This window comes from Petromyzon marinus, unplaced genomic scaffold (genome assembly GCF_048934315.1).
Source record: "Petromyzon marinus isolate PM22_M1 ecotype Great Lakes invasive population unplaced genomic scaffold, UKy_Petmar_22M1.pri1.0 PM_Scaffold_7, whole genome shotgun sequence".
In the NCBI taxonomy this organism is placed as follows: domain Eukaryota; kingdom Metazoa; phylum Chordata; class Hyperoartia; order Petromyzontiformes; family Petromyzontidae; genus Petromyzon; species Petromyzon marinus.
The window spans coordinates 19610-38883 of record NW_027423677.1 but is presented as its reverse complement, the minus strand read 5'-3'; the positions used below and the strand labels follow the sequence as shown (position 1 = coordinate 38883).

Here is a 19274-nt window from a genome sequence, read left to right as displayed (position 1 = left end):
CGGTCAATCTCCCTTGGTCTGGGGCTCCATGCAAGATCTCACCTCGTGGAGTTGCAATGATCATGAGAACGGTGAGGTCGTGGATGGGTATTCCAGCATGACAATGACCCAAAACACACGGCCAAGGCAACAAAGGAGGGGCTCAAGAAGAAGCACATTAAGGTCCTGGAGTAGCCTAGCCAGTCTCCAGACCTTAATCCCATGGAAAATCTGTGGAGGGAGCAGAAGGTTCGAGATGCCAAACGTCAGCCTCGAAACCTTAATGACTTGGAGAAGATCTGCAAAGAGGAGTGGGACAAAATCCCTCCTGAGATGTGTGCAAACCTGGTGGCCAACTACAAGAAACGTCTGACCTCTGTGATTGCCAACAAGGGTTTTGCCACCAAGTGCAGAGGGGTCAAATACTTATTTCCCTCATTATAATGCAAATCAATTCATAACATTTTTTACATGCATTTTTCTGGATTTTGTTGTTATTCTATCTCTCACTGTTCAAATAAACCTACCATTAAAAATATAGACTGATCATTTCTTTGTCAGTGGGCAAACGTACAAAATCAGCAGGGGATCAAATACTTTTTTCCCTCAATGTATATGTGCTTTCTTGAGCAGGGGGACCTTGCGTGCGCTGCAGGATTTCAGTCCTTAACGGCGTAGTGTGTTACCAATTGTTTTCTTGGTGACTATGGTCCCAGCTGCCTTGAGATCATTGACAAGATCCTCCCGTGTAGTTCTGGGCTGATTCCTCACCGTTCTCATGATCATTGCAATTCCACGAGGTGAGATCTTGCATGGAGCCCCAGGCCGAGGGAGATTGACAGTTCTTTTGTGTTTCTTCCATGATGCGCACCAACTGTTGTCACCTTCTCACCAAGCTGCTTGGCAATGGTCTTGTAGCCCATTCCAGCCTTGTGTAGGTCTATAATCTTGTCCCTGACATCCTTGGAGAGCTCTTTGGTCTTGGCCATGGTGGAGAGTTTGGAATCTGATTGATTGATTGCGTCTGTGGACAGGTGTCTTTTATACAGGTAGCAAGCTGAGATTAGGAGCACTCCCTTTAAGAGTGTGCTCCTAATCTCAGCTCGTTACCTGTATAAAAGACATCTGGGAGCCGCTTTCTGATTGAGAGGGGGTCAAATACTTATTTCCCTCATTAAAATGCAAATCAATTTATAACATTTTTGACATGCGTTTTTCCGGATTTTTTTGTTGTTTTTCTGTCTCTCACTGTTCAAATAAACCTACCATTAAAATTATAGACTGATAATTTCTTTGTCAGTGGGCAAACGTACAAAATCAGCAGGGGATCGAATACTTTTTTCCCTCATTGTATGTGAGGAGTCTGTGGGTCGCAACAGCACGTACGTCTGGAAGTAGGACATTCCAGACTAAGAGGGTTCATAATGGCCGTGTCAACGAGACTGAACCAGCCAGCACAACTCACTGCTAATAACACATCACATAATTCACCCTTAAGCAATTGTTCAATCAATTAATTAAATCACTACAATTAAAATCAAAGAATATCCCAGAACAAACACTTCGCACTCTCCTCCGTCAGCCACCTGCATCGACAATAGAAACGCATCAGTCCAGCAGTGGATAAAACCTGGTGTGGGAGGTATGGGGGGGCAGCTTACACTTGTGGTGGACAGCAGGGGGGTGGCTGCATGCAGTAGCCATCGCAGATCAAGCGGTAGAACTTGTCATCGACTGCCATGCACCAGGGTAAGGGGCCTCTCCTACACCCACACATATCACACACCGAGCGGTACACACGTCACACCGAGGAGCACGCACGTCACACACCGAGCAGGTTGCACAGGTCTCCTTTATCAAGACAAACGTGGAGCAGATTACAACTACAACTCTTCTACGCCTGTCACAATGCCCCCCTCTCCCCCCCCCCCCCAGTTTATGGGGGGGCGCGGGCCTCACTCCCCCCTTCGCGTCAGCCCCCCCTAATAAATGGTCCGGTTGCATTGTGAATGCACCACTCGAATGACGTGCAGTCCCGTGGCGCACTGTAACGGGCTCGTGATTTACTCAATAAAATTCAACGTAAAAAAATAAAAACGATCCCAAGACATTATTTAAAATAATGTATGGCCATCGTGTGTCAGCATCACAGGCGAAAATTGGCATGTAAAAAAAAACTTCACTGCGACTCACTCAGTTGGGATTGCTCGCAGCAAACAGCACTTGACCTGCTTACAGGTTAGGTGCTGAATAACCGTGTGTCACACAGAGAACAGTTGCCACTGAGGCTGCCCTTTTCAAATGCTTGAGATGAGATGTGATTATCGCGTGTAAATGTACACACTAACGAAAAAATTATAAGCGAACTATTATCGTTTCAGGTGGCAGGGTGGTGCAGCGGTGATCTTTGACCCTCGCAACAAGAAGGGCCTTGGTTAATGATCCGACTGGCACTTTGCGGAGTTTTCTACGTTCTCACCTTTGTTCTGTATGGGTTATCCAGTTTGCTCACATAGCTAGAAAACACACAATCACAATGTAACTGGGTATTGGCCAAGCATCCCAATGCTAAAGTTACCTGCAAATTACTTCATTGGGATGACACTCGGCAGCAGAGCCGGATGATGGCATTGCTGGGGCCCTATGCCATTGTCAAGTTTAAGAGGCCCCTTCTATGAATGCCTGTATATTTTTGTCAGCAGAATGAAAATAACTGCTTTGGAGAGTCTTTTTTTCTCACCGATCTTTATTTATTAAGCAATTATGTTAAAACTCGAAACCTCGTGTCCATTTCTTGTTTCGTATTTAGAGATCCCCCCCTCCCTTAATGCGAGGCCCTAAGCTGCAAGTGTGGCCGGTCTGAGCTCGCCTGTGATGAATCACACGATGAATCACACGTATAATTGTGCACTCTAATTTTCTATGGGTGGCCAGGAGAATTTATTATTATTTAAGTGAATGCAATGGTGATCAGGGGATTGGATCCAGAGCCCCACGTACACAGTAGAGTACAAGGGAACGCCCACAATACAGATTTGAGCTGACCTGCGGATTGAGAAATTGAACTGTTTTGTGACGTGGAGGGTGTTTCTGACCGCTATTATGACCGTCCTGTCCCGACGGGAGGAGAGAGGACAGGGTGGACCGGCTGCATGAGCTTACTCTCCGGCACTGCACAGCACAACATCGCCTCCCTACTGCAAAAATACTCGGCAGGACCCTCCTGAAAATGAAAGTCTTCGGAATCAGTGAGGCCTGTCCTTGGGAGGACAGGCGTAGTCTTGGTCGTCACAAGCGAACATTTGTTTCTCCACATGAATTTGTATCCCCGGGTTACCATCAGGGCTGGGCGCTGCAAGCTTAGCTTCTGAGATCTGATGAGACTGGCCGTTTTTTAAAAGGTAATTTCGGCATCTGGAGCCCAAGCATGCAACAACTTTATGCAACTTCTTGGTTATTTTGATAAAGTCACGTAGAATGGAAATAAAATAATAAAAATAAAACATAATAAAAAATAAAATTCTCACGACGTTTCTGCCAAAACACAAGTAGCCTTCTTCAGGTGAAGGAACAGAACTGTCGGGACAACAGCGCTTCAATAACTGCTGCTAAGATTCCCAGCGTCTTTTAAGCTAGGTGGGAGAGGTAAAGCGCCTTGACAAAGGAGTTTATATATCAAACAGGAGAATTTAGCATTGAAATAGCTGTGTTAAAGTGTTGGATCATCAGGGTGTTAAAGTCAGAAATAAGCATGTAACTGGGAGATTAGCATGATGTTAATGTGAGGGATTAGCATGTGACTGGTCACGGAAATAGCTATGTTAAAGTCAAAGTTTACATCTCAACAGAGGCGTTTAGTATATGGACGCTAAAGGACTGCAACTACCCAACTATCATACAATAAACCGATGTGAAAAAATAAGTATAAACAACATCAATATATCTTCTTTGGTTCTTTCGGTAAAGTCACGTAGAATGAGAATAAAATAATAAATTGATCAAATAAAATAACACAATAATATTCTCACGACGTTTCGGCCACATCACAAGCGGCCTTCATCAGGTGAAGGGGGCGAGACTGTCTGGTAGGACAGCGCTGGAGTGAGAGAGCCACGTTCAGATCACGGCTTTTAAGCTGTGTGAGAGGAACAAAGAGCCTTGACAAAGGAATTAGCATAAAATTTAGCATTGAAATGGCTGAATGATTAGCTTGTGACTGGTCACAGAAATAGCTATGTTAAAAGTTAAAGCATACACATCCGCAGAGGCACCCATTGTTAAAAGGAATTAGCATAGAATTTAGCATTGAAATAGCTAAGTTAAGGCATACACATCCGCAGAGGCACCCCTTGACAATGGAATTAGCATAGAATTTAGCATTGAAATAGCTGAGTGATTCGCTTGTAACTGCTACAGAAATAGCTACGTTGAAGTCAGAGCATACACATTCACCGAGGCACTTAGTACAAATCAAACAGGAGAATTTAGCATTGAAATAACTAGGCGAATTTAGCATTGAGATAACTGAGTGATTTGCTAGTGATTGGTCACAGAAATGACTACACATCTGAGCTATTCACAGTACTATATAGTGAACCAATAAAACTAAAATATAAATTACCTTCATGTTATCAATAAACTCTATATTCTCCAATCAGCTAAGCTACCAACAATAAGTCGTTATATATCACAATGCTATATGGCGAAAAAATGGGTGGATTCTTACCCTCAAATTTCCGCACCACGGATAGCTACGGGCCCCGTTCAGACGGACGAGTTCGTCCATGGTCGGAACAGAGGAGGGGGAGAGACAGCTGCGAGGCCCTAGTATACTCCATGTTGTAAACCATACCATTAACCGTGGTGTGAGAGGTATTAAGAGGCAATGCTGGCGAAAGAGCTGCGGTCTGAAGGTCATCGTAAAAATACAATTAATTAAGAACAGAAATGATTTAACACATCTTTCCAGTGGTTACTAAGCCTGAATCCATCTTCTCGGTTGAAATTGTCTCTGTGCTTGTATATGTGAATGGCCTCATGAACGAATCTCTCATGGTAGCCGGTTGGTTTGCAAAGAACCTCCGTCTTGGAGAAGTCAATGTCATGTGAGCCCACTGAATTGTAACAGTGATCTGCCACGGCAGAGGAGTTCGTCCTACCGTGTTTCAAGTCTGCTTTATGTTCGCGGATGCGGTCCGAGATATGTCTTTTGGTTTCTCCAATGTAGCTACTACCACAGAGGCACTTTAGTTTGTAAACGCCCGGGTACTGTATGTCTGGAAGAGCATCTTTTACAGATGGAACTAAATAACGGATTTTGTGTACTGTGTTGAATCGGACCTGGATCTTGTGTTTATTCAGGATTTTGGAGATCTTTTTAGTGACCCCTGCAATGTAGGGTAAGGTGATGGTTTTGAGTGGCTCCACAAGAGGATCCTTCTTCATGACTGGAGTGATGGCTTTGCGGATTGTGTAGTCGGAGTAGCCATTAGCCCTGAGAGCCTGGTGTACGTGCTTGAGTTCACTGGTAATGTGTTCCTGGTCGGAAATGCATTGGGCTCTATGGTATAGAGTCTTGATGAGGGAGTTCTTCTGGGATGGATGGTGGTGGGAATCCGGTTTCAAATAAGCATCTGTATGGGTAGCTTTCCTGTAGACAGAGTGGCTCATTGAACCATCATGTCTCCTTTTAATTAAGACATCCAAAAAGGGTAGTTTGCCATCTTTTTCGACCTCCATGGTAAATCTGATGGCTGGGTGTATGGAATTGATGTGGTCGCGGAATTGGTCTAGAGCAGGCTGGCCATGTGGCCAGATGACAAAGGTGTCATCAACGTACCTCTTCCATAAGGTCGGGCGTAGAGTGGCAGTCTGGATGGCGTCAGTTTCAAATTCCACACATCCTTAAGATCATTCAACAGACTTCGGGATAAGAAGGCTCAACTAATCGAGTCTCTCACCTTTCTGAAGAGATGCCGCGACTCTAAGGTAATACCAACCGCATTTACACTAACCTCTGCTGTTGCAACTTCTCTCAATGCAAAACGAATTCTAGCTAGAACTAGCTTCGCTCTTATCTCGGAAAAAATCAGACTTACACGCACCGAACTCGATCAGTTAGACAAGACACTCTACAAATCACACTTAAAATTGACAGCAACAATGTCTACATCGGATTGGGAACATGTAGACAATATGACTACCTCTTCGGCTGCCACTATGTCGAACAAATGTAGGGACAATTTGATTTCCAAATTCAATCACCTCTCCAGCAAAAAATCGGATCCACACACCGAAAAGATAGACATCAACAAAGTCGTAATTAATCGCAGTAACAGTTCCATTTCTGATGGTCTGAAATCCGTTTTAGCTAAAGGTCTAAACTTTGCTGTCACACCGAGACACTTACCGGTTAATGATATCATTGCCCATGTCGACGTTGCACTCAAGGGCTTGAGTCACATCTCTGCAGACGTAGCATGATCTGAAATCGCTGCAACCCTCAAAAACGCTAAGTTGCCACCCAGCAACATCAGCAAAGACGAACGTTTTGAATTATCTCAATTAAAAAAGAGGGATGATATTGTCGTTCTCTCAGCCGACAAAGGCAATGCCACTGTCATCATGGACAAAACAGAATATAACAACAAAATTCAAGAACTACTCAACGATGGCAGCTATACAAAAATAAAAAGAGATCCCACCAACAGCCTGGTCACCAAAACGAACAAAATTATCTCTGATTCAACAGCATTAATTGATGAGATCAAACAGTTCTCGTTGAAACCCTCTGCTGCCAGACCACCAAGATTATATGGCCTTCCAAAGATACACAAAGAAGATACACCCCTTCGTCCCATCGTCTCTACTATCAGCTCCCCCACCTACAAACTGGCACGTTTTCTGGCTGATATACTGCGACATTTCACTGGAAAAACCACCTCTGCGGTACTAAATTCTACTCACCTGGTATCGACAATCAAAGACATTTCCCTGTCCCCAAACGACCTGCTTGTCAGTTTTGATGTGGTGTCCTTGTTCACCAAAGTCCCGGTACCTGACACCATCGCTATCATTGAAGACCTGGTTCATCAAGGACTGCATACTGATGTACCCCCCCTGGTGAGACATTGCTTAACCAACACATACTTCACCTGGAATGGAACTTTCTACAAACAAACTGAGGGCACCCCAATGGGCTCCCCCCTATCTCCGGTTGTAGCCAACGTATTCATGGAAAAATTTGAAACTGACGCCATCCAGACTGCCACTCTACGCCCGACCTTATGGAAGAGGTACGTTGATGACACCTTTGTCATCTGGCCACATGGCCAGCCTGCTCTAGACCAATTCCGCGACCACATCAATTCTATACACCCAGCCATCAGATTTACCATGGAGGTCGAAAAAGATGGCAAACTACCCTTTTTGGATGTCTTAATTAAAAGGAGACATGATGGTTCAATGAGCCACTCTGTCTACAGGAAAGCTACCCATACAGATGCTTACTTGAAACCGGATTCCCACCACCATCCATCCCAGAAGAACTCCCTCATCAAGACTCTATACCATAGAGCCCAATGCATTTCCGACCAGGAACACATTACCAGTGAACTCAAGCACGTACACCAGGCTCTCAGGGCTAATGGCTACTCCGACTACACAATCCGCAAAGCCATCACTCCAGTCATGAAGAAGGATCCTCTTGTGGAGCCACTCAAAACCATCACCTTACCCTACATTGCAGGGGTCACTAAAAAGATCTCCAAAATCCTGAATAAACACAAGATCCAGGTCCGATTCAACACAGTACACAAAATCCGTGATTTAGTTCCATCTGTAAAAGATGCTCTTCCAGACATACAGTACCCGGGCGTTTACAAACTAAAGTGCCTCTGTGGTAGTAGCTACATTGGAGAAACCAAAAGACATATCTCGGACCGCATCCGCGAACATAAAGCAGACTTGAAACACGGTAGGACGAACTCCTCTGCCGTGGCAGATCACTGTTACAATTCAGTGGGCTCACATGACATTGACTTCTCCAAGACGGAGGTTCTTTGCAAACCAACCGGCTACCATGAGAGAGTCGTTCATGAGGCCATTCACATATACAAGCACAGAGACAATTTCAACCGAGAAGATGGATTCAGGCTTAGTAACCACTGGAAAGATGTGTTAAATCATTTCTGTTCTTAATTAATTGTATTTTTACGATGACCTTCAGACCGCAGCTCTTTCGCCAGCATTGCCTCTTAATACCTCTCACACCACGGTTAATGGTATGGTTTACAACATGGAGTATACTAGGGCCTCGCAGCTGTCTCTCTCCCCCTCCTCTGTTCCGACCATGGACGAACTCGTCCGTCTGAACAGGGCCCGTAGCTATCCGTGGTGCGGAAATTTGAGGGTAAGAATCCACCCATTTTTTCGCCATATAGCATTGTGATATATAACGACTTATTGTTGGTAGCTTAGCTGATTGGAGAATATAGAGTTTATTGATAACATGAAGGTAATTTATATTTTAGTTTTATTGGTTCACTATATAGTACTGTGAATAGCTCAGATGTGTAGTCATTTCTGTGACCAGTCACTAGCAAATCACTCAGTTATCTCAATGCTAAATTCGCCTAGTTATTTCAATGCTAAATTCTCCTGTTTGATTTGTACTAAGTGCCTCGGTGAATGTGTATGCTCTGACTTCAACGTAGCTATTTCTGTAGCAGTTACAAGCGAATCACTCAGCTATTTCAATGCTAAATTCTATGCTAATTCCATTGTCAAGGGGTGCCTCTGCGGATGTGTATGCCTTAACTTAGCTATTTCAATGCTAAATTCTATGCTAATTCCTTTTAACAATGGGTGCCTCTGCGGATGTGTATGCTTTAACTTTTAACATAGCTATTTCTGTGACCAGTCACAAGCTAATCATTCAGCCATTTCAATGCTAAATTTTATGCTAATTCCTTTGTCAAGGCTCTTTGTTCCTCTCACACAGCTTAAAAGCCGTGATCTGAACGTGGCTCTCTCACTCCAGCGCTGTCCTACCAGACAGTCTCGCCCCCTTCACCTGATGAAGGCCGCTTGTGTTGTGGCCGAAACGTCGTGAGAATATTATTGTGTTATTTTATTTTATCAATTTATTATTTTATTCTCATTCTACGTGACTTTACCGAAAGAACCAAAGAAGATGAATCATTGCAGTCACGAAAGCTTTAAATCGAAACATCAATATAATAAATGTACTCAATATGTTCTTCAATACGTTGAGCTATAAACATAAAGTAACTGAGTATACACTACACTATATAATGAATACCATATAGTAAACGAATTAATAAAACTAAAATATAAACTACATCAATGTTATTAATAAACTCTATATACTCTCCAATCAGCTGAGCTACTAACAATAAGTCATTATACATTACAATGCCATATGGCGAAAAAAAGGGTGGCGGTTTTTTCCTTCTTTCCAACGTTAGCACCACGGAGAGCGACGAGCCTCGTTCAGACGGACGAGTCCATCCATGCTCGGAACGGAGGAGGGGGGAGAAACAGCCACGATGTGCTGCTCTATCCTGTGTTGCGTTACAACCATGCCATAAACTAGACTACTATACATTGTAACGTTATACCTTCCAATCTAAACTATATTGTATAATATCGTATACACAGCCCAATGTAAGCTCGAACATTATGCAGTATATTTATGTCTTCAACTAAACTTTTTCCTACATTACACGACTATACACCGTAATATACACTACCATAGACAAACCCACCCTTGAATTATAAAATGCGTTACTTTACACTACCCTATACTTTAAACTGTAAAATGTTAGACTTGTAATATTACACTATGTATTATTCTATCAACCCTACTGTATACCACACTGCTGTATATTCACAATACAATTACGATACTATATATTGCCTTATGAATTATGTTAAACATTACAATGTTATACTATGTATTATTATGTAACATGCTATAAACCATTCCATTGACCGTCGTGTGAAGAGGCAGTGCCAGCGAATGGACTGCAGTCTGAATGTCACCATAAAATACAATCAATTAAGAACTGAAATTGTTTATAACGTCTTTCCAATGAAATTTTGATTTAAAGCTTTCGTGACTGCAGTAATTAATATGCTTAGTTCTTTCGGTAAAGTCACGTTGAAGGGAAACAACAAAATAATAAAATATATATAAAACAATAAAAATTCTCACGACGTTTCGACCATAACACAAACCAATTCCTCAACCACATCAATTCCATACACCCAGCCATCAGATTCACCATGGAGGTCGAAAAAGATGGCAAGCTACCCTTTTTGGATGTCCTAATTAAAAGGAGACCTGATGGTTCAATGAGCCACTCTGTCCACAGGAAAGCTACGCATACGAATGCTTACTTAAAACTGGATTCCCACCACCATCCATGTCAGAAGAACTCCCTCATCAAGACTCTATAGCATAGAGCTCAATGCATTTCCGACCAGGAACACATTGCCAGTGAACTTAAGCACGTACACCAAGCTCTCAAGGCTAATGGTTACTCCGACTACACAATCCGCAAAGCCATCACTCCAGCCATGAAGAAGGATCCTCTTGAGGAGCCATTCAAAACCATCACCTTACCCTACATTGCGGGGGTCACAAAAAAGATCTCCAAAATCCTGAATAAACACAAGATCCAGGTCCGATTCAACACAGTACATAAAATCCGTGATCTGGTTCCGTCTGTAAAAGATGTGGTTCCAGACATACAGTACCCGGGCGTCTACAAACTATGTTGCCTCTGTGGTAGCAGTTACATTGGAGAAACCAAACGACATATCTGGGACCGCATCCGTGAATATAAAGCAGACTTGAAACACGGTAGAACGAGCACCTCAGCCGTGGCAGATCACTTATAATTCAGTGGGCTCACATGACATTGACTTCTCCAAGACGGACGTTCTCTGCAAGCCATCCGGCTACCATGAGAGATTCGTTCATGAGGCCATCCACATATACAAACACAGAAACAATTTCAACCGAGAAGATGGATTCTGGCTTAGTAACCATTGGAAAGATGTTATAAACCATTTTGGTACTTAATTGATTGTATTTTATGGTGACTTTCAGATCGCAGCCCATTCGCTGCCACTGCCTCTTAATACCTTTCACACGACGGTCAATGGTATGGTTTATAGCAGGGGTGTCCAAACTTTTGTTTCCCGAGGGCCACATACAGAAAAATATACGAAGGATTGGGCCACTCACTAGACGTGAGGTATACTGCCTCACTTCTCATGCACTAATATTGTCAAAATCAATCAAATGCAGGTAAATTACGTTTGATTATTGAACATGTTTGAAGAAAAAAAGCCTCCATCATAGCGCTTCATTAGTAGATTTTAATTTTATTTTTTACAAAAAGGTTGGCAGGTAATTCTCTCAGTGACAGCCTCAGATTGGTTCTTAGGGTGCTAATTCCCCTTCATTGTCCATATGAAGGGAGAGACAAGAAGACAAATAGGGGATGTGGATATTTCAAGCTTATTACACAAATAAATTATTGGGCTTGCTAACACATCAACTAACGTTTGTTAAAAAAATTGTCATCAACTTTAATTGACTGAATTTATGAAGTAATTGGGCTTATTAACAAATGAAAACGGTGTGTATATTTTTAACTCACCTGTAATGGGAATAATGTTACGCTCAGTGGGAGCAGTGATGCTGCGCTTTGGTCTGAAGGATAGCTGGCAGGTCAGGAGTAAGTTTGGTGGTTGAGATGCGAAGGACGTCACGTAGATGGCTGTCGGTCGTTCTGGTTCTCAGCCTGCTTTTGTTCAGCGTTAACAGAGAGAATGTCTGCTCACATATGTATGTTGAGCCGAACAGACTCATCATTCGTCTTGCATGGCGTCTCATCAGAGGAAACTTGGCCTTTTCCAAACTCCGGTAGAAGTCAGGTAGGGAGAGAAGCTGATGCTGATTCTTCAGAGAATCATCACACTGAATTTCGATCAGTTCTAATTGCAGACTCTCCTCCACTTCTTTTGCATCCATTGAAAACGGAGCCGCAAACAGTGTGATTTCCTTCTCAATGACAGAAAAATCTTGGAAGCGCTGACTGAATTCTGTCATGAGAGATGTGATCACAGACACATTCTCACATTTTTGCAGAGAGCTTGGCATTTGGAAATGCGCATTGATTTCGGTCAGCGTGGGGAAGTGCGCTACATTGAAGTTGCGCAGTTGTGACTCGAAGAGACGGAGCTTCGCACGGAATGCTTTCATGTGCACATACAGCTGTGGTACCAGCTGCTCTTTGCCTTGTAGTCTCTTGTTCGGGGTGTTGAGATGATCAGTGAGATCAACTAAAAAAGCCAGGCCTGCCAACCATAAAGGGTCACTGATCTCATGGAGAGGTCTGCCCTTTTCTTTCAAAAACTTGTCGATATTTGATCTCAGGGAATAAAACCACTGCAGCACGGAGCCGCGACTGAGCCAGCGCACTTGAGAATGGTAGAGTAGGTCCCCGTATTCAGCATCGACATCAGAGAGGAACGCTTGCAATTCTCTGTGGTAAAGCCCTCGGGCCATATATTTTTTTGACATTTTTCACAACTGTGTTCATCACATCGCCAAGCTGGATTATCTTGGCACAGAGGGCTTCTTGGTAGATCATACAGTGCATTTTAACAGTCTCACCTCCGCTCTCCTGCACCTTGGCACTCACCATAGAAGCCATTCCTTTGCGCTCGCCTGTCATTGCTGGAGCCCCATCCGTTGTAATTCCACACAGCTTGTCCCATTTAAGTCCAGCCTGGTTAATTGAATCTGGCACAGCTTCAAACATGTCCTTCCCAGTTGTTGTCCCCTTTAGACTCTGAAGATCAAGCAGTTCCTCCATAATGCAAAAATTCTCATCAACTCCCCGCAAAAAAATTAACAGCCGTGCAGTGTCCGTGGCATCTGTGCTCTCATCACATGCAATCGAGTAAAAATCGAAAGCACAAGCTTTATCTGACACTTGCTGTTTTAAGTTAGCCGACAAGTCTTCAATTCGCCGCACAACCTTATTTCTGGACAACACTAACATCGTTAAAATCCTGCAATTTCTCCAGGCACATTCCCACGACTTTAGTGAGGCACTGTTTGATGAAGTCACCGTCTGAGAAAGGTTTCCCGTGTAGGGCAATGAGTTGAGCTACTTCATTGCTGGCTATTGTTGCATTTTCTTGAGCTTTGTTAGCACGGAAAAAAAACCCTGCTGCTGCGTTAGCAGGCTAGCTTGCCATTTGCTTTACCTTCTCTCTCCGCTCGGCGCCAGTGTAGGACGTGAAGGTCTGATGTTTCGTTTCATAATGCCGTCGTACATTGTACTCTTTCATCACGGCAACACTCTCATTACAAATCAAACAAACACACTTCCCCTTGGTTTCTATGAAAAAAATCATTTTTCCACCGAGTCTGAAATTTTCTGCACTCGCTTGCAATCTTGCATCTCTTCGGTTCCGGCATTTCTGGTGACCCTGAGCAAATGTTTTCTACGATTGCTTGCTTTGTGGAGACGCTGCCTTGTTCAAGACAATAGCGCTATCTAGTGTTTAAATTAAGAAATGCAATACAGTGGGCCATAGTCCATTATATTTTTAAACTTTGATACGGGCCAATTAAAAATGGATGGCGGGCCGCAGTTGGCCCGCGGGCCGTAGTTTGGACACCCCTGGTTTATAGCATGTTATATAATAATAAATAGTATAACATTGTAATGTTTAACATAATTCATAAGGCAATATATAGTATTGTAATTTTATAGTGAATATACAGCTGTGTGGTATACAGTAGGGTTGGTAGAATAATACATAGTGTAATATTACAAGTCTAATATTTTACAGTCTAAAGTATAGGGTAGTCTAAAGTAACGCATTGTATAATTCAAGGGTGGGTTTGTCTATGGTAGTGTATATTACGGTGTATAGTTGTGTAATGTAGGAAAAAGTTTATTTGGAGACATATCAATATAATGCATAATGTTAGAGCTTACATTGGGCTGTGTATACGATATTATACAATGTAGTTTAGATTGGAAGGTATAACATTACAATGTATAGTAGTCTAGTTTATGGCATGGTTGTAACGCAACACAGGACAGAGCAGCACATCGTGGCTGTTTCTCCCCCCTCCTCCGTTCCGAGCATGGATGGACTCGTCCGTCTGAACGAGGCTCGTCGCTCTCCGTGGTGCTAACGTTGGAAAGAAGGAAAAAACCGCCACCCATTTTTTTCGCCATATGGCATTGTAATGTATAACGACTTATTGTTAGTAGCTCAGCTGATGGAGAGTATATAGAGTTTATTGATAACATTTATGTAGTTTGTATTTTAGTTTTTTTATTAGTTTACTATATGGTATTCATTAGATAGTGTAGTGTATACCCAGTTACTTTATGCTTATAGCTCAATTTATTGAAGAATATATTGAGTACATTTATTATATTGATGAAGTTTCTACTTAGTTTTTTTTCACATCGGTTTATTGTATGATAGTTGGGTAGTTGCAGTCCTTTAGCGTCCATATACTAAATGCCTTTGTTGAGATGGAAAATTTGACTTTAACATAGCTATTTCCGTGACCAGTCACATGCTAATCCCTCACATTAACATCATGCTAATCTCCCAGTTACATGCTAATTTCTGACTTTAACACCCTGCTGATCCAACACTTTAACGCAGCTATTTCAATGCTAAATTATCCTGTTTGGTATGTAAACTCCTTTGTCAAGGCGCTTTACCTCTCCCATCTAGTTTAAACGACACTGCGAATCTTAGCAGCAGTCATTGAAGTGCTGTCGTCCCGACAGTTCTGTTCCTTCACCTGATGAAGGCCACTTGTGTTGTGGCCGAAACGTCGTGAGAATATTATTGTGTTATTTTATCAATTTATTATTTTATTCTCATTCTACGTGACTTTACCGAAAGAACCAAAGAAGATTAACAAAGATAATTTCCACCAGCAGATGGTGCTAGAACGTGGTATGTCCAGAGTACAGTATTCTATCACAGCGTTAAATCTATCTGAGTCATTGTTTGCGTAGCTTTCTGGTGGATCGTGAAACCCGCTGAGATCCACCAGAATGAATCGCGGTGCTTGGTGGATTAATACCGCTGCTCCGTTGGCATCTCGTGGCCATACCGCAGCCTGTATCTACTGTAAATTTAATCTTCATATTAAATAGAGGCTACAACAAATGTGAATCTTGTTGTTGTTGTCTCCCTGTACCGTTACAGATACTCGGATGTGATTGTGCACCGGCTGCTGGCCGTGTGCGTGGGCGCCGACCCCACGTACCCGACGCTCACCGACAAGCAGAAGCAGCAGCAGCTCTGCAACAACCTCAACTACCGCCACAAGATGGCGCAGTACGCCCAACGCTCGTCTGTAGCTTTCCACACGCAGGTGGGAGGCGGAAGTGTGGGCCACGTGGAGCTTGCACGGCGTGTGCTTAGGCACCTGATAATGCGTCCATTCGTCTCTTGAAAACCATTTGTAAGGTCACGAAAGCAGGCATCGTATTGTGCGTGTAGTAAGAATCAATTGTTTTCTATTCGCACGCTTACGTGTGGTGGTGCCGTGGCTGTACTGGTTGGCTACACTTGACATTGCTCTTCAGCATTCTTCTGTGTTTACTGAAAAACCTAGTCACTTGGCACATTTACCCATGATGTGACAACTTGATTTGATTGGCTCTGTCAGGTGATGGAGGATTATAGTCAATACAATTGACATTGTACCTTCACGATTGAACTCAAAATAATCCCCATGACATGATGCCAATAGCACAACTGGAATAAATTAGCGGGGGGATGCGGAAAAATACCTTAAATTTTGTTAAATAATTATGGGCTTGGTAAGTGATGCGCGTGTGTCTGCTCTTTGCCACGTAGCGGTGATTAACGGCTGTTGTTGTTGTGGTCTCAGTTGTTCTTCAAGAGCAAGGGAGTGGTGAGCGAAGAGGGCTTCGTGCTGTTTGCGCGCAAAAACGCCGTGGTGGTGCTCATTCCCAAGTACGGCTTGGAGGGGACGGTTTTCTTTGACTCCAAAGATCTCAAGCTCAACGTTACCTTCGACGAGGAGGTAGGGCATGTGTTCACTTAACCGGGAGACATTGGCATTTCCTGAACGGCTGAATTCTGCATTTAAACCCAGGACTGGCTTAATGCACTGGGACCCAAGCCCCCTGACCATCTCTCTACGATTAGGTTTCTATCAGACACACAGACACTTGGTTTAAGGTGGAAGAACGCAGTGAGATACGAAGCTCCGTTTTTTTTGCCATTTGGCAGTGTGGACTATTACAGAGGAAGTTACACCGGTGGATACATTAGAGCCGGATGGCTCACAGGGCTATACCAAAATAAACTGAAACTGAATTAAATGATGTAAATGCGTTTCAAATATAAAACTGTCACAATTAAATTTGCTTTGGAAATAACTGCCATGACGGAGCCCGTATTGTCACGGAGAGGACATCACATTAAAAATACAGTAAAATCCTTCAGATCCGGAAGAATTATAGAGAAAATTTAATGCTTTCTGTAAACAATGAGAAACTCGAAGGGCAGAAAAGTACTTGTAGAATAAAAACAAATGAGGGAAATAGTAGTTGATGCAAAAAGTGATCTCTAGATGGCAAAAAGCACATTTGTCATCAGTGGATCCAGTCCTTTCCAGCATGCCTTGCATGCCGCATTACATTGCCACTCTGCGTGGATAATGCACACAGCCTAATTTGGACCAGAAGCTCAAAAGGGTCAACATTTGCAGCCATATTTTAGGTATGTTCTTAACTGCAATTGTGCACTCCATATAACCTAAGGGGGGTTGCATCTACTCCTTAATGATGGCCAAATAAGGCTTTAAAATTCCTTGGCTGGCCCGCACATCACGATCCCTCGGTTGGTTTGGTCATTGCAGCCATCGGCTTCTCATGCCTGATTTTCAGCTCGCGGTGAGGTGGCCCAAGCGGTATTGCATTCGCTGTGTGTTGTGGAGATTTGTGTTTCAAACTCGGTGGCCACTCCGGTTAATACTGTGGTGTGTCTTCTTTGGTTCTTTCGGTAAAGTCACGTAGAATGAGAATAAAATAATAAATTGATAAAATAAAATAGCACAATAATATTCTCATGACGTTTCGGCCACAACACAAGCGGCCTTCATCAGGTGAAGGGACGAGACTGTGTTGTGGCCGAAACGTCGTGAGAATATTATTGTGTTATTTTATTTTATCAATTTATTATTTTATTCTCATTCTACGTGACTTTACCGAAAGAACCAAAGAAGATGAATCCTTGCAGTCACGAAATCTTTAAATCGAAACTGTGGTGTGTATTAAGCATAAAATATTTACAGGCTATCCGCTTTAACAGTGGACGTTAAAAGATCCTGTAACGTTATTCGTGTGCCAGCATCATGGTCCAAGGTTGGCAAATTACATGCAAATTACTTATTTGGGGAGCACATATCAATCGTTCGCCTCCTTTTACAAAGACGTAGCAGTGACCTTGAATGCAAACGTTTTGAGAATCAGTGAGGCTTTTCTGAGTGACCCATGTAATAGTATGAATAATAACGTTGGGTTTACGTCAATCCGTGCTTGTGTGCAGGGCACTTGGCAGAGAGCAGTCAGCGGTAGTGTAGCGGTTAGCGCTCTGCGCTACGATCCCGGCGACTTGGGTTCGATTCCTTCGCACGGTCAACACCAGTGATGATTATCTGAACCGGTCCTGGGCCTCGCCTAGGTTGACTCGGAACTCAATTGAATGCCTGCTGCGGTGTGTAAACATCGCCACTGGGGAGACAAAGGCGGCCGGGCATGGCGCTGGCAACCCACCCTCTTGTGTGCCGTGCCGGCCTTCATCTGTGCTCCTCGCCAACAGCACTTGCCCCAACAGTCTGTTAAGGCTACATTGGAGATATGTCTTTGTGTGTTTGTGTAGGACCCCACGCTGTGCGTGGAGGGCATCGCGCTGAACATGTTCGACCACGTGTGCGTGCGCGTGTCGCTGGATTCGTCCAACCTGCAGCACCAGCGGATCCGCATGCACCTCGTCCGCCCGGAGGTACTCACCGTGCGGCGCGACGCGCAACCTCGGAATACCACCGATTTGTATTGTGACCATGCTGCTGTTGCTGCTTGCTGCGCCAGCAGTAGTGCACAAAAAACAAACGCTCGCCGCATCGGAACGTCAGCGGGCCGAAAATTAATGGCACAAGCCACAGCATAGCGCTTGTTGCCATGCAACCCAAACTGTGGGACCGTATAGTAAACCCATAGAGACACAGAGATACATAGGAGATACAGAGAGACCCATTATGATTCCTAGAGATTCATAGAGACTCATACAGATACATAGCAGTGCATTAAAAACAAGCTCCTGTACGATTGTGGCCATGCAACCCAAACTATGGACTACATTTTACACCACTGTAGTCTGCGCTCCTTGAATGGAGGGGGTGGCAAGATGACACAAACTCTCTCCTGAGGCTCTCCCGTAGCTATCAGACCCATACATTGGCATTTAGCCCCTGAACGTAATACCCTTATAACACAGGAATAAAATATAAACTCCGGTCTTGGATGGAAAAAATATATGTATAGCTAGCATTTTGAGCTGCATTCTGTTGTCCTATACCTCCTGTAACTGGCAAATTGGATATAACGCGATGATGAATGTATGAAGGAACGCATTTTTTGTATAACGCGGATCCAAACTGGATATAACTCGGTTGAATGAATGGAACTACGTCGCGCGAGTAGGAATAAGCGGTCGTAACGGCTGCCTCGGCGTAGCATCACACAAGGCGGAATGCTGCTGGATGCTTCTAGATGCTACCCACGTTCCTTAGTCTTTGTTCAGCCTGTGTTACGCATCTCACGCGTTATTGCGGACTGCGCTTTACCCCATATAATATATTATTTATAATAAAGGTTTTTGGGTTAGATCGCGTTTATTTATAAATGTGTCGTAACCCTCCACCACCCGACACGGCCAATCAGCAAAAAAAGTGTCACGTTGACAAAAGACAAATAATTCACTACTTCAGCCCACCGGTGTGTTGAAGAGTTAATCCACATTTACAGTTTGAGTACGACGTTTCGCTGGTAAATACTTCCAGCATCATCGGGCAATTCGCCAGAATGGTAAAGCCCTCGCTTGCTCCCGGTTTTATATAGAGCAGCAGGGTGACGTCATCACTTAACTCATCAGGTGCAGTGATTAGAGGCGGA

The 19274-nt window shown here is 43.5% G+C and overlaps 1 protein-coding gene across 1 annotated transcript; it reads left to right on the top strand.

Annotated features, from left to right (window-relative positions):
* Nucleotides 1–201: 201 nt before the first annotated feature.
* On the top strand, nucleotides 202–18105 carry LOC142923783 (exosome complex exonuclease RRP44-like; the record flags this gene model as incomplete). Its single annotated transcript, XM_076064761.1, has 3 exons — nucleotides 202–228; nucleotides 15965–16120; nucleotides 17983–18105. Coding segments are annotated over exons 1-3 (306 nt in total), but the record flags the coding sequence as incomplete, so codon positions are not given.
* Between the last annotated feature and the right edge of the window lie 1169 nt (nucleotides 18106–19274).